This window comes from Ornithodoros turicata, chromosome 2 (genome assembly GCF_037126465.1).
Source record: "Ornithodoros turicata isolate Travis chromosome 2, ASM3712646v1, whole genome shotgun sequence".
Lineage (NCBI taxonomy): Eukaryota > Metazoa > Arthropoda > Arachnida > Ixodida > Argasidae > Ornithodoros > Ornithodoros turicata.
In genome coordinates this window covers 65,888,957-65,904,403 of record NC_088202.1, presented here as the reverse complement: position 1 = coordinate 65,904,403, position 15,447 = coordinate 65,888,957, and the positions used below count along the sequence as shown (strand labels likewise).

The window sequence follows — 15,447 nt, the reverse complement described above, 5'->3', positions numbered from 1 at the left end:
TTTGACGTGAAACTGCTCGTTCCACATACCTCACAGTCTGTACACATTGCAAAATAGTGCATAAAGGTACTTCTTCCTGCGTCGCAGTATGAGCGTGTCCGAACTGACGAGCGTTGAGTACAGAACATACCTGCTTCCAGTAGCCTATGAAGCCTGCAAACACCAACCCCTTTAGTGCCCCTTTAATGTTTTCTATTGCTGAATATGACAGGTCACTCACTCATTCTTGATTTGAAATGGAAGGGTGCTTCTGCCACGTCAAAAGCGTGATTCATGTTGCCTCGTGCGTAATGGTAATTGTCTCACATGGTGTTCTATGCAGGCAAGAGCGTGTATGCTCACTGTGCGGTCTCGGGGACGGGAGTCACTACGGGCAGGGCAAGTTATTGCGGGCAGAGCCCACACCGGGCTTCTGTCCCCAGCTGAGGCGGCCCCCACGGTTCCGAAGAGTGTCTGCTGACGCAGACATGGCCGTCGGCAGCCTTGGAAAGCCCGTTGTGCCGAGGAGAGGGAAACCCAAGAGCATCAAACCCCTTCGGTGAGCAACAGGGGACTTTTATTTGACTACTTTGGCTGTACAGTGCAGTCCCATTAATTTGAGATCTCAAAGTTCGAACTTCTGCATAATCCAAACTAACGTTCGTGCCTGCCAAAGTCACATATTTCAATGGGGAAAACACCTGGTAATTCAAACGTATGAACGTGCCCAACGGTTTATTAGAACAACATTGCCTGGCCGCACCCAACTATGCACCATCCCAGAAGAGCCGACCGATGCGTTGCTAGTGTTTCAGGTCCATATTTGCATATTAATAGGGAGTGACTTTTTCGGGTTAAACCCGATTCCACCCGGTTATTTCCCCCCGAACTGACCACTGACCAATTCGGGTTAAACCCGATTTCTCCCCGAATTCCAGTCACTATGAAACCCTCAAGTGACGTTTCCACTGAAGATGAACAAAGGTCGCCACGTGTAACACATGTAAGAATGGGTCACTTACGTTCCCAGCAATACATCCATGTGTGTCAACACTGTTTATGCCTTCGGGGATTACCGCTGGAAGATCACGATTCCGAAAAAAAAAAAAGAGAGAGAGAGAGAGAGAGAGATTAGGACTTAATAGACAAGAGGAGAAACAAGGAGAAACAAAAACACACGATAACACCCGAAGGCACAATTATCGCCTGATTTCTCCCTGAATTACAGATTTAAAAATAGCGCCCAATTTTTACCCCCCGAATCTGAGAAAGGCATTTACGGTAACCTGAAAAAGTCACTCCCTACATATTAAGTGTTAAGTTTACCTATAGCTTATAAGTAAGGCTGTGCGAATAGTGAAATTTTGGATTGAATCGAATACGAATCGAATATTGATTTCTTCGAATAATAACAAATCGAATTCTCGAATATTGCTATATGTACTACGACATAGAAAGCTACGGCTTGAAAAATATCTTCTGTCAGCATTCACATAATCAATCAGCATAGCCATTGTCATATTTGTGAGGTATTCCAATAGCTGCTGCATATACTTTAGGTGTAGGGAAACTGTTCCACATGTAATGGCCTTTTGAATTATGGAGAACAACAATTAACTTGACTCTGAGACTCAATTGTAATGGTAAACTTGCATAACTTAGGTAAAGGAAAAGAAAAGAAGAAAGAGAAGATTGCCAGAAAGCCTGTGCAATTTTTCAGTGAACGTGTTCTTATCATGTGATATAATAGAGATCGTGAAAACAACATAAAACTTACATAATTCACAGATCGATCGATTCAAAATCGATTATACCTCATTCATAGCTTTCAGTAACAAGTGGCCGCAGACTTACTTCATAACTCTTTTGCTTCTATTAGTGACTTTCCACTGGCGGCTAGAGTTGACCAATCATTCTTACTTTGAACTTGCACGACACTGTACTAGGTTTTTGTACTGCGTTATGTTATCATTGCCGGTAATATCTTTCAGGTTTCCTCTAGCTCTGAACCAAAATGCAAAACAAATGCTGCCAAAAGCGATACTTCCAAGTACATTCTCGAAATGACGTACGTCATCACAACCGATTAGTTGCGTTTTGAGATAGAAAAATATGTTCCACTCTTTAGCGCTTGATATGCCGTTTAATCATACGATATTAGGGCATAGCCTTGAGTCGTTTCATAATACACCACTTAATAAGGCACACATGAGATGTAATCTTCACCTGCATGCCAAACTATGCTCCAACTCCCCATAAAAGTTTTGGATTTTTTATCGGATTGGATTGGATTTGCCCCAGTGTTGCACGCACTGAAACCAAAAGTCCACCAAACTTTAGCCTGTGGAAACCGAAACTGCCAGATGTGCACGCCATTGCAGTGGGTGATTGATAACTTGAATAATTCGAAGTATTCGAGAAAATACTATTCAAATCAGATGTCAAATACATGATTGCGGTATTTAGCCCGAATATCGAATACTTCGAGTATTCGCATAGCCCTACTTATAAGACCATTACTTATAAATGTGATTCCTGTGTCAGACGAAAGAGGAGCAAGAAACGAATATCCATAAGGGAGTGTCCCAACTCGACTGGCGTGGAACGACTCCGCTTACTTGTGGTCAGCAAAGCCAGTTAGCTTCACTGTTTTCACAATTACAGTAAAACCCGTGTATAACGATATCGCGTATGACGATATCGCGTATGACGATATCCCTCGTAAAACGATGGTTCATGATTTTACCGTCAAAATATACATTGGTTCTATGGGGAAACGACCCGTGTATAGCGATGGAGACCGCGTTCCGAGTACTCGTATAACGATGTTGGACGCTGTCCCGTGCGCGTAACCACGCGGCGATTTTCGCCGCGATAAGATACAGTAGAGTCTCGATGCTACGAATCTCACGGGGTAGCGGAAAAAATTCGTATCATCTGAAATTCACATCAAAAGAATTAAACCAAAACAAAAATTGAGGCAAGACTGTTTATTTTCCAATACTGTCAGTGAAAGAGGTAGGTGGTAACACTTTTATGGCTCCGTATTTGGCCAATGCAGCTCAAATTCGCGAGATGATTCAAAATGCCTAGCACGTGCTTTCCACCCGCAAGTCGCGCGACAGTGTTCTAAAGCGAGCTTCTCATAAAGCACGCAGGCGTTAGGTGAAGCTGACATGAGGAATGGTGACGTGTAGTGTTGCCAGAAGTTGTCCTGCTATGTTGTCTGCTTCCCTTTATGAGTTCTGATGGCTGTTTTCCCAAGCCACTGCGATGTCACACAGCTTCGCGTTTTATTTTTTGGATCTGTTTGTTTTTCTTTTCTTTCTTTTTTGCTACACATGGGGTGGTGCGCGACTTTTCGGGGACGCGCTATTTAGGTCAGCCCTCGTTTAATGATGTACCCCGTATAATGATGGAATTCGCGATTACCGTCAATATCGTTATACGCGGGTTTCACTGTATGCCAAGTTCAGCATCACATACGACGTCGATAGTCGCAGCTGAAGAAATTAGTTGAAGTGCGTAAAATTGATTTTTTTTCCTGCACCGAGATGTTTCGATACTTGCCTGTGGGTAAATATTTTGAAATTTCCTATGATATCAATGAAAAATATATGAATGATCCTCTTATATTTCTGGCATCACGTGGTTAGGCCTAGTAAGCCACGACGTGTCGCCAATGCAGCTAGTATGCGCTGTCAACACATCAACTGCTCATTCAGAGTGACTCCCTTTAGCGACCCCCTCGTACTCCAATTTGTTAACAAGAAGAGAAAAAATCTTCAATCCCTCTGAGTTCGAATTAATGGGATCTACTGTTTCTGAGTTGCACCGGCTACTCCAGATTGGCTACTCTAGCGAACGATCGGTTTTGTGTGATGCAAATGTAACCTGCGGCTCTAAACTGCAAGCCACGTTGTCACAAATTTCCATATTGTACACAGACATTGCTGTGTAAAAGCAGCATGGCACTCATGTGAGTTCTTGCAGTAAAATGGACTGAGGTGCTCTTCATTCCTGAAGAATGTTGCATACACATTGTTGTTCACACAATAAAGAGTGTTGCCCTTCTCTCCTAGGGGTAAAAGCCTAGCACGTTGCTCCTTGGATTCCAAGATGACATCAACTGACGATGGGTTTTCTGTGGGGTTTGCCGAAGAACCTGATGTGGTAACACTTTTCGAAGCCACAGGTAAGCTGCCTTACTCCGCTGTTTGGCTTCCTCACATTTCAGTATTCACTTCCATACTAGCCCTCTGTACGCTTTAAAGTAGGGGTGTGTGAATCCAAATATTTTAAGTGGAATCGAATATCGAATCGAATGGGGAAAAAAATTCCGAATACCGAATCGAATATCGAATATTCGTGCAAAATTTTCAATATATGACTTTCGCACTAAAAGTTTCCATTTCGTAGCCCATGCCTTTAGTGTAATTTTTCTAGCAGTAACTGTCACAAGAGAGACATGCAGTTCTTCTGTTCAAAGCCCCTGCTCTTTAATGTTACATGAGAGTGCTTCCTGCTTTTCGGGTGAGCCTACACTTACTGGAGTGGTTACCTTCATTTCAAAATTTTGTGCCAGGCAGTAGCATATTATATGGATGAGGCTGTAATTGTTTCAGACAACCACCGGCCATTTGTGAAACAAACGAATTGGCATCTTGCCTCAGCTTTGTCATGAACACCTTTTAGTTTCTTTGCACTCGCCCTAGGAAGTTGCACTACTGAAATTTTATATCCAAAGGACATCTTTAAGACACCCTTCTTGTTCGTGGACTGTAGTCATTATTCGAGAGTCCTAACTTTTTAAAGGCAACCTCACAGACATCAAATCAAAGTCCCTCGTCGGCACCGCTAAACTGCATGTGGGAGTGGCACCACCCCTTCCACAGACGATGTCTACAAAACGAACTTTGGATAACGTTATCTTAAACTAAACACCGTCCCGCCTGTGTTGGTCCTGCAGCAAAGGCAATTTTGTAAAGCAGGCTTCACCTCGTGCACGGAAGTATCAGGTGAAGCCCACTTTCGAGTTGTGTCGTTCATATTCGCGGAATAGTCGAATACTCGAAAAATCGAATACTGGATATTCGATTCGCGAATCTAATAGTTCGAGCGTTTGATATTCGATTCGAATTCGAGAATTCGAATATTCGCACACCCCCTACTTTAAAGCTTTACGTATATGAATGAAACAAGCAGCAGCATGGCCAGGTGGGTTAAGGCATCCCGCCCGTTGGTGGGTAGCCAAGGTCGTGCTGAAGACTGGGAGGTTGTGCTTCCAAGTCCTACCACCGGCTGTGCTGCCCGAGGTTTTCTTTGGGGTTTCCCGAAGACGATCCAGATGAATGTCAGCACAGTTCCCCCTGAAGTCGGGCCAGCGTGCATACTAACGCCCCCCCATCCCCCACTCCATCATGCTATCCTCTCTCCATCTGTCCACGTCTGTACGCCACTCGTAGCCACAGTTGCTTGGCGGCACAAACATGAAAGTAAAAAAAACATATATGTAACGAAATAGTGCACAAAAATCGACTATCTGTCTAAATGATTAGTGCTGTTTGTTTACTCAAGAACTCTGAAGGAAAAAAAATGCCGTTCTCTATTTTGTGGTGCAGGTCACACATTGGTCCACCACAACTGTGCATCGTGGTCGGAAAGTGTTTGCCAGTCTGAAGATGGGACCTTGCTCAACGTCGACAAAGCTGTATTTGCAGGAATCACACAGGTACTGTCTTGTCAGATCCTCTGTGCATCTTGGCAGTGAAGCAGGGAAGCATTAGGTATCTGCTCGCCGGTACGGGGCCCAATTTCGTGTCCCTGCACGGAGAACAGTGTTTTGATAGCACCAGACTATGAAAATGCTCTGTGGTGTTGACTTCGAGATGAGAAAGACTGTGCAAGGGGAAAGTGCTTATCTTCAATGAAGCAGCCGAAGTGCTTCATAGCTATAAATGTAGCAAGGAGCTCATGGCTGAGCGCATTATTAGCTTTCCTCTGTTGGTGAGAGCTTCGAGAAGAAAGCTGTCAGTTTCCCTTCACTGTCAGGGTGCTGCTGCAGCACAGCATCCCACCTTGAACCACTTTTGCAGCCTTCTTGGTGTTGGCGCATTCAGTAGCAAATTTATTGCCCTGCACTAATGTAGCATTGAGCTGCAACACTGTGGTGCCACTGTCAGCTGTATCATGTGACATAGTCATCCTGGCTCCATCATTTATATTGAAGATGACCCCTATTTGAAGCTCTTGTTTTGGAAAAGAAAAAAAAAAGTCTTCTTTTATTTTCTTCTAAAAAAAAAAAAAGAAAACCTATTTCTGTTTTTGTTGTCGTATCGTTATTTTACATTCTGTTGTGACTGTACGTGTACATTGAACTGAGTTTATGCTTACACAGGCATGCAGTGGGTGTCAGAAATTTGGAGCAACAATCCGATGCCACGTGGCTGACTGCACGCAGATTTTTCATTTCCCATGTGCAGCTGGGTATGGCTGCTTTCAGGTAAAATCTCTATTGCTATCTTGAATTCCACTCCTCTCACAGTTACTACTTGCACGAGTTTTTAGAACTTCGTTTTATATGTCATCCTGTATTTCTGGTCTTCTGAACAGAGCCACCATTACAGTACATAGTCTGGACCTCGCTAATTCGATCTCGCTTAATTCGAAATTCCAGTTAATTTGAAGAATTGCTGCAGTCCCGTCTTTGCCCGTTGCAATCTGACCGCATAATTTCTGAAGAACTGACCCATATCCCGCTTAATTCGTAAGCTTCCTACCGAATTTCATCATCTACCATCGGCTTCCAACCAATGCAATGACGCCCTGCCATAAAAACCACATGCTTGCTCCCTTGCTGACTTCCATGTCCCAGCCGCCAATCATGGGGCGCAACCTCCTCGCTCCTCACGGTTCCCTGCCACTCAGTGTTCCAGCTGTGCTGCCGTGACGGATTATGTGAACCGCGTTTTGGCTTGCCTTCATTGAGATCCACTTCAAAGTTGCCAGTGAGCTGTGGAGACCCTGCGGGTGAAGTACAAGAGGCTGACAATGAAAGAAAAAGTGGCGATCATTGCAGCTGCGAGATCTGTAACATGCTGTAAGCTCCTGCCGGTGATGCAAGCTCCTAGGAGGGCTTCACGTTTTTCGAAGAGTACGCCGAGATAGAGGACTCGGAACAGACCTGTGCTGCAACTCTCACAGGAGACATCGTTCTGAACACGGATACCACAAATTAACAGAGTGACGGCGGCGGCGATGAATCTGCACACGCGCCGTCGTTTTCGGAAGTTTCTTAAAGGGACCATGAAAGGATAGTTGACAAGCCTACAATCATTTTCAATTCGTTCTTCTGTACTAAAGCATTCATCCTGTGAAATATAAAGTTGAAAATCGTTCAAATAGCGAAAATATTCTATATTAACCACGGCCGTGAGCAGCTGCTGCTACGACCGACCTGTGAGGCGAACTGGCTGTGACATCATACACAGAAGATGTTGCCGCTTCGCGGATGGTCTTTTGCGAGCAAATTGCAAAATTTGCAAGCAAGCTTGCAAACTTCCCCATGAAATATGTTTTAATTTGACCTGGAGGTAAGATCATATCTAATCGTTGACACACCAGAAGTGTAATGTAGCCGTTGATTGTCAGCACGGTTACCGGAGCACATTTTCCTCTCTGACCTGCTTCTTCATCAGAAAATGTCTCTGTTGGTGGCCTTTTGTGAGCTGCTGCATACGGAATGATTCCTAGACGCTGTGTACGTTGCATAATCTCTTCCTCCATCAACGTCAATTTGCGTTTCGCCATATCTCTACTGATTTCGACGGCAGATATACAACAGCGTCGTTTGTTGTCAAACCGAAACCATGCACCCAGGTGGTCCTGCAGGGTGTGTGCTCCCAGTCGTCCACAATTGGCTTAAGAGGACTGGACGTTGATGACGTAGGCCCGCTTCAAAGGGATGTATCCGGCAGTCACGCCCCGCTATTTTTGCTTGGTAACTGTACCCCGGTGCACTGAATACGGTTAAAAGTCGATGTGTGGATGATAGTAAAGGATCATGAGAACTGCTTCCTGCAGAGTACTCTGAATTCACGAAGCTCATTTCATGGTCCCTTTAAGCCAACGGTGAGCACAACAATATGATGGAGTTCGTAGCCCATCTTGAGCGAACGGTGACATGTAATGTCATTTTCGGAAAGCTGCAGACGAAGATAAGTGAGTTCTTCGGCAAATAAATATACATTTTCCTTCGCCATGTGCCCAGGTTCACTTAATTCGAGCACCCGCTTAATTTAAAAAAAAATTTTGCCATCCAGATGACTTCGAATTAACGAGGTTCTACTGTATTGTATACAGTCGAGCCCGTTCATAACGATATTGACAGGAACGCGAAATCTGATTGTTATATCAGAGTATCGTTAAAAACGAGCTTTCGAGAAATTGCCGCTCGGGTTTGTGTAAACCAAGTAGGTCGACACATGTAGAACGCCGCTGAACATGCGCGTTTGTTGTGAGCGCAGAAGCATTTTATCTAGCTCTGAATTGACACAGCTGTGCATCAAAAGCTTTTGACAACATAACCTCCGATATCGTGTGAGGCGCCGCACCTTTTGAGATCAACGACCTCATCCACTGTTTGTCATCCAATGCCGTAGTCATCACTGTTCTCACAATCGGGACTGCGTGTTCCATCAGCATGCGCCTCCGCCACGGGTAATCCGTTGATGCGTGTTTGAATGGTGACACACAGCCGTCTGCCAATACACGTTTTCGAAGCCGCTGTACTTCACAACGCGATTTTGCACGAGTATGAAACCTGTAGAGCGCATGCAACTTCGGGTCGAGCCCCGCGTCTTTCCTCCTCAAAAAGCGTCTCGGAACCGCGGATGCCATCGTAGCAAGCATGCAGCAAAACAAGAAAAAAATCTTGAAGACGAGAGAACGATTAATTCTCTAAGCTAATTCTCTCAAGCTCCTTCCGCCATTTCAAAGTCGCGTGCCTTGCAACGCGCGCATCCCCGGCTGTCATGCGCGGATAAACGCACTACATTCTCACTTTAGCGCGCAAGGAGGCGAAGGCTCTTGAAGATGCCAATGTGATTTGTTTTTAGTGAAATGGTGCTGGAATGAAATCTGGAATGAACGAACGAAATCTTGCTTTCTAATTTTCATGCGTTTTACCGGCCGCCGGGAGAATTCCGATCGCTATATGCGAGCAAGCGCTTTCGTGGCTATCGTTATATCGATGTTTTGTTTACATGTAGTTCAATGGGAGAGCTGATGGGAACCAGCAATTCGACCGCAATTCGACCGCAATATTGGCGTTATCGTTCTATTGAAGATTGTAATAAACGGGCTCGATTGTAATAAAATCCTAAAACACTTATCCCAGCTGTAGCTGCAAACTTTGAAACGAACTCTACTACGCTTGGAATCTAGTACTAGAAATTAGGTATCAGGCGGGGTTTGTATGGTGGCTTCCCAAATAAAGACCTGTGTAATGACTCTGGGACTCACTCTTCGAGAGAAATACGGATGTTGTGGAAATTAGTTGCTCATTTGAAGGATGTAGAGACACAACAGCTTCTAATACTCTTGCTCGATACTATGTATTAAAAATTTGTAATATTCACACATCACTATCCTTTATGTAATGCATTCATTTTACCCATGGTCATACAGAAAAGTTCTGTTAAAATATGAAACAACTATTGTATTATCAGATTTGGATGTCAAATGCACACTTATGGACATGACCAGCCAATTAAAGGAACAACAGCCATGGAGTTGGTTGTTTTTGTATTTATGTAATGTACAAATGTCCCCGTTAATTAAAATTTTGGCCTTCCAGATAAATGAAATAGAAAATGGGACTCACTTGTCAGGTTTCTAGGTGCTTTTTCCGAACACCGTCAGAGATGATTCAAAAAGCCCGGCACCGTGCTTTCCACCCGTGAGTCGCGCGACAGTGTTCTAAAACGAGCTTCTCCTAAAGCATGCAGCCGTTAGGTGAAGCTGACTTGCGGAATGGTGACGTGTAATGTTGCCAGAAATTGTCCGGATAGGTTCCCTGGTTCCCCCCAAAAGTTCTGGTCGCTGTTTTCCCAAGCCAGTCACACAGCTTCGCGGTTTTTTTAGCATCTGCTTCTTTTTCGTTGCTACACGCGATTGTGACGCGTGACTCTTCGGAGACACGCTATTTAGGTCAACCCTCGTTTAACGGTGTACCCCGTGTAGCGATGGAATTCGCGATTACCGTCAATATCGTTATATGCGGGTTTCACTGTATTCAATATCTTGATAGTGTTTCACCAGTGCTATCTTGTTTCACCAAAATGGTACTTGCAATGAAGTAGAAACTGTTCACAAACACAGTGTGCACAAGATGTGTTTATAGCTTGTGCACTGTGCACTTCTGAAAACAATCCAAGAGAGCAATTACCTCCAGAGCAAGAGACGTATTATCCTCCGCCATGTCTCCGCAGTAAATGGAACTCAATAAATGGAAGGGGGTTGGAGTGTGCCCTCAGGTTCCATTTAAAGATTCCACTGTATGTGCATATGTAACAGCTATATATCCTAACGTGTAGCATACAAATGGGTTCAAAAGAATGTACGCAGAAGCTGCCCAGGTGTCAACTGGAGTTCCGCCGGTGCATCACTGATACAACAATTGATGATACGGCTTCCACCAACCTTTCTATGACAACTACATGCTGCGTTCCCAGCCAGTTTCCTCCACAGCACAAATCGCCTTTCCAGAGCTCTAGAGAGATCGTGCAGCATTTACACAAATTTCTATTGCACCCACACTGTGAGGGTTGCTTCACCTTATGCGAAACATGAGCAGCACCCAGCAACTTGAGCCAGCTCCAAATTAATGTTTTCGTTATTAGGAGGTCACATAACTATTATTACCCATGCTAGTGATATTGCAGGTCGCCAGTCAAACAAATCTTTTCCTTCCATACGCAGGACATGAAAGCGTTGATGCTGCTTTGTCCGCATCATGCCATCAAAGCCCCTTCTTTTGGTAAGTAATTCAGTAATGAACTACTTAAAGTGGGACTCCGCAACAAAATCACCACAAAGGTTGTGGTATACCTGTAACCTTTGGGATGTCAGGAACATGTGTACGAAATATCTCGTTCCAAAACTGTGCAGATTTTATTCAAACGTATTTATTACGAAGCAAGAGCTTCGCCTCTGTGAAGCGAGAGGGCACTGAAAGCAACACACTGCTGACACCGTCCGCTATCCTGCAATGGAGAATGCAGGTTGCGAAGCAGACGACAATGAATGCAAATGTTGTATTCGGTGTCGAGGGGGTGGTTCGTGTTCGGTATGATGCTCACCTAATTATTTTTTTTAACTCCCTTTAAAGGGACAGTCTCATGCAGATTGGACAAACCTCAAAATTAACCGAAATGTTACTTGTTGAGATTCACTTTCTCAGTTTAATAACCATGGCCTTCTTCGGAGTAAGAGAGTTTGCTCTGTTTCGTTATCAACAACGGAGAATAGAATGTTATGTGCTTTGTGTAGATCGTGGTCTATGAGCCCGTCACTTTAAGAAAATCTCTGCTGCTTGAACTATCTCGTTCACCGAGCATTTATTTTCATACAAGAGAGCAAAGAACTTACCTTACACCTGTCTTGCATTCTTTCTAAAGAACATAAATGCGTGTAGTGCAATGTGGCACAAGCCTTCCGGAGAAATTTTGAACATGACTGAACTTCTGAAAGTCTTGTTACGGTTTTTCTTGAAATGTTATTAAACTTTTCGTTATTACCTTTACAGTGGGCTCCCAAGCACAGTGCCAGTCATGTGCAGAGCTGGGATCCGTGTCTGACTTGCTACTCTGTGTACAGTGTGGTACCCACGTTCACGGCTATTGTCTCGACCCCCCCGTTCTGGCGAACCCTTCTGCGCGTGCAGGCTGGCAGTGTCCAGACTGCAAGATCTGCCAAGTCTGCAGGTAAAATGGAAGTCTTGGAAGCACCTAATTTCTGTTGTCTGCAATTAATTCTAGCTATGATACTCGTGCCTAATTTTGTTGTTGGGGTGCAGTCGCTGATGGATTTTTTTTTTCTTTTTTGACTCTACGGGATTGCGCAAAGTCTGAATAATCAGGCAGTCTCAAAAAACAAACTTGCCTAAAAAATAGAGTACAATCCAATTTTTGAACTGTATGTGGGTAAGCTGGAAGTCTTCGAAACACGTAATTTCTGTTGTCTGCGATTAATTCTGGCTGTGATACTCGTGCCTAATTTTGTTGGCAGGGCTGCAGTTACTGACAGAGTTTTTTAGACTTGACAGGGATCGTGCAAAAGTCTGAATAATCAAGCAGCCTGAAAAAAAAAAAAAAAAAAAAAACTTGACTTTAAAAAGCTACAGCACAATCCCATTAATTCAAAATTTGAACATACGGATAGCTCAAACTGATACCCGGGTCAACGTCAAAGTCGTGTATTTGAATGGAGGGAACTCGCGGTAATTCGAATATATGAAGTGCACAAAAGTTTATTCATGCAGGGTTGCCCATCTGGGCTTAACTACGCTCTGACCCAGAAGAGACGGCACGATACTGGCATGGCAGATACATATTTATTCATGAAGTGTTACGTTTACAACCAACAAAGTGGCTTCCACAAATTCTTGACGATTTCATCATCATTTAGTTTTGTCAAAATACAGAAAAGAAATGACGCTGACCACCAACATGCAGGTGTAAACTTGTCAACAAACACTCACTTCATGCAACATGTACTGCGAGTGCATTGCTCAAGGTGGTGTTTGAGGCACGGCAGTGATGAGGAATCAAAAACCTCTTCAAACCAAAAATGTTTGCACGCTACGTGCAAACTGAGCTGGCTACTTGCAGGCTGTCATGCCAGATTCTCTGGATGCTATCTTGTTGCACTGTCCCTATAGCACAGTATGCTTTTCTAGATGTATTGAGGGTACTGATCCAATTCCCTATCGCAGCGACTAATTGCAGTTTTCGCTGGGTGGATGTATGCTCGGGGCAAATCAAGTCCGAAAAATTGTATCAGACGTGCAGTGTCCAAAATTTCTAGTGCTGTTATGCATAATGAGATGGTGTGGACTGGTTGGTCCAACATATTTGGTGAAAACTTTAAAACCCCACAGGGTTTCTGAATCAAGACAATGTAGTTGTGGGCACAGTTGACACACCACCACCCCAAACATTCTGCCCTGCCCCCACTCCCCCCTCGAAAAAATTCTGGTGGCGCTCCTGGTCGTGTAAAGGGCTGTGTGGCGTTGTGAAGGGGGTTCCCAAAGGGTTTTCAAATTTTAATGGCAACACATTTCTATCTAATCCACCAATGGATCGTCCAGGTTTTTTTTTCCTTTTTCTTTTTTTGCTGTTGTTTGTTTTGTCTTTTTGAAAATTGGGGGCCAAAAAAGCGATTATTGTCATACTCGGGAGCCGTAAGACCAGGTGAAATCCGACGATATCAGGTGGAAAATAAAATTTTAGGGTGGCAAAGAAAAAGTGCTTCTCGCATTTCACGTTAACAGCATTTGCGGGGCGTCACTGCTGAATGTTCGGTGCTTAGGGCTGTTGAGTGCCCATATTGGTGGCTGAATTTGGACTTTGGCAAGTTCATTTTTGGAGAGTTTCAAGTTCTGCCCCAAGTGACGATGATGCACATCAGGAGTAAATTCGGATTTTGCCAGGCTTAAAATTAAAATGCAGGACTTGATTTGTTTATGAAGTTATGAAACCATGTCTGTATACACATAATCATATTTTGGCACATGCAGTGACACTCCTCATCTTTTCATTTCAGCCAATCAGGTGACGAAACAAAACTGATGTCATGTGACACCTGTGACAAGGGTTTTCACACGTATTGTGCGAAACCCGTCATGGCCAGTGTCCCAAAACACGGCTGGAAGTGTCAGGTAGCAAAATTATTCTCTGTTTCTGTAATTGCCACAGCCCGAATGGCATTTTGAACATGCCTAATGATCAAGCCTTGTATTCCACGCAGAACTGTCGCGTGTGCGGTGACTGTGGATCGCGAACCCCTGGCAGTGGCCCCAGTTCCCGTTGGCACATGAATTTCTCAGTGTGCGATAGCTGCTACCAGCAGCGCAACAAAGGGGTTGCTTGCCCCCTGTGTGGAAAGGCCTACCGGCAGTTCACTCACAGACGAGACATGACGCAGTGCACTGTGTGCCGGAAGTAAGTTTCATCTTGTTGAGTATTGCATCAACAACCTTTGTTGAATTCTGTTTTCCAACCAACAAAGTAAGCAGTTCACATTAAGGCATACCAAATACATATACGTAGCTGGTACTAAATACTAAAAAAAAATCACACATTACTCGAGTGCTATGGTATTGAAATGCACTTGGTATATGGAAATATTTTTCTTCTCTCCCAAAGGTTCATTCATGCTGAATGCGATCCTCAGCTATCAGCAACACGGGAAACAGATTATGTCTGTCCTGTTTGCAACAACACCAGGCAGCAGGTAAGTCATTGGCAGTTCTGCCACACTTACTTTTTGCTTGTATGAGTGCTTCTAATAAGTTGTGAACTTTGACTAGTCGGCAAATTTCATGCTCAAGAAATGACAAGGTTGTGTGAGGTTACCTGCTTGTTATAGTTATTGGTAGGTGCAGGACATGAAATTGTGATTATTCTGCAAAAGTAGTTTCTGCAGTGCTGATCATCATACAGTCGAGCCCACTTATAAAGGTCACACCTACAACGAATGCTCGCTTATTACGAACTACAACGACACGACCGTCAAAATATGCATTAAGCCTATGGTATTTTTTCTCAGATACAGCGGACAATCGTGCACCCGCAGCTCGCTTACAGCGAACTGACATGTGCAATAAACTTTTATGAAAAGCCGCGAAAAGTGCTCCCTGTTGCCCTTTTCCCCTCTTCTCTGCGCCCTTTCCTCCTCCAGAACGCGCTTCTCCACCTCTTCCTGAGGCGCGCCTCCAATCCTGCGCGTCAGGCGCCGCACGGGCTTTGGTCACGTGCTGGCCTCTCTTGCCCTTCAGACCGCCGTGCCAAGGGGACGAAACTCGCGAGTTCACTTGCGGACTAAAGTGAGGCGCTGAGAGCTTTTCACGTCATGAAACGTCAGAATTTTTACGTCGAAGTGCGAGTTCTCAACCGTCACGAGCCCATTGGCTCCTGGGAGAGGGAAGCCCTGGGAGAGGGAAGAGATTAGATGAGAGAGGGAAATGCACCGCCAGCGTCACGGGTCACCCAGGGAGACAGAAAAAAGCAAAGCAAAAAAAGCTACTCAACCGTCGTCCAACGATTGGCCCAACGCTAGAAGTCACGTGGGTTTTTCCCAACAATAGATATGCACTACATGTTCATTCCTGTGGCCGTGCAGCCCGTGTCTCCACGTTTCAGTTTCAGTCCCGTACACGACGGTGAAAGAGTAGGAGGTTGGAGACAC

At 44.4% G+C, this 15,447-nt stretch overlaps 1 protein-coding gene across 8 annotated transcripts in view; it reads left to right on the top strand.

Moving 5' to 3' along the window:
* The window catches only part of LOC135385516 (histone-lysine N-methyltransferase 2C-like), a 148,983-nt gene that overhangs the window by 12,576 nt on the left and 120,960 nt on the right, over positions 1-15,447 (top strand). For all 8 annotated transcript variants that reach the window (XM_064614866.1, XM_064614869.1, XM_064614867.1 and 5 more), the window contains exons 6-14: positions 323-538; positions 4,062-4,174; positions 5,601-5,710; positions 6,377-6,481; positions 10,960-11,017; positions 11,786-11,963; positions 13,804-13,918; positions 14,008-14,201; positions 14,406-14,493. In XM_064614866.1, coding sequence (XP_064470936.1) covers positions 323-538; positions 4,062-4,174; positions 5,601-5,710; positions 6,377-6,481; positions 10,960-11,017; positions 11,786-11,963; positions 13,804-13,918; positions 14,008-14,201; positions 14,406-14,493 — 1,177 coding nt within the window. The remainder of the gene's footprint in view (positions 1-322; positions 539-4,061; positions 4,175-5,600; positions 5,711-6,376; positions 6,482-10,959; positions 11,018-11,785; positions 11,964-13,803; positions 13,919-14,007; positions 14,202-14,405; positions 14,494-15,447) is intronic.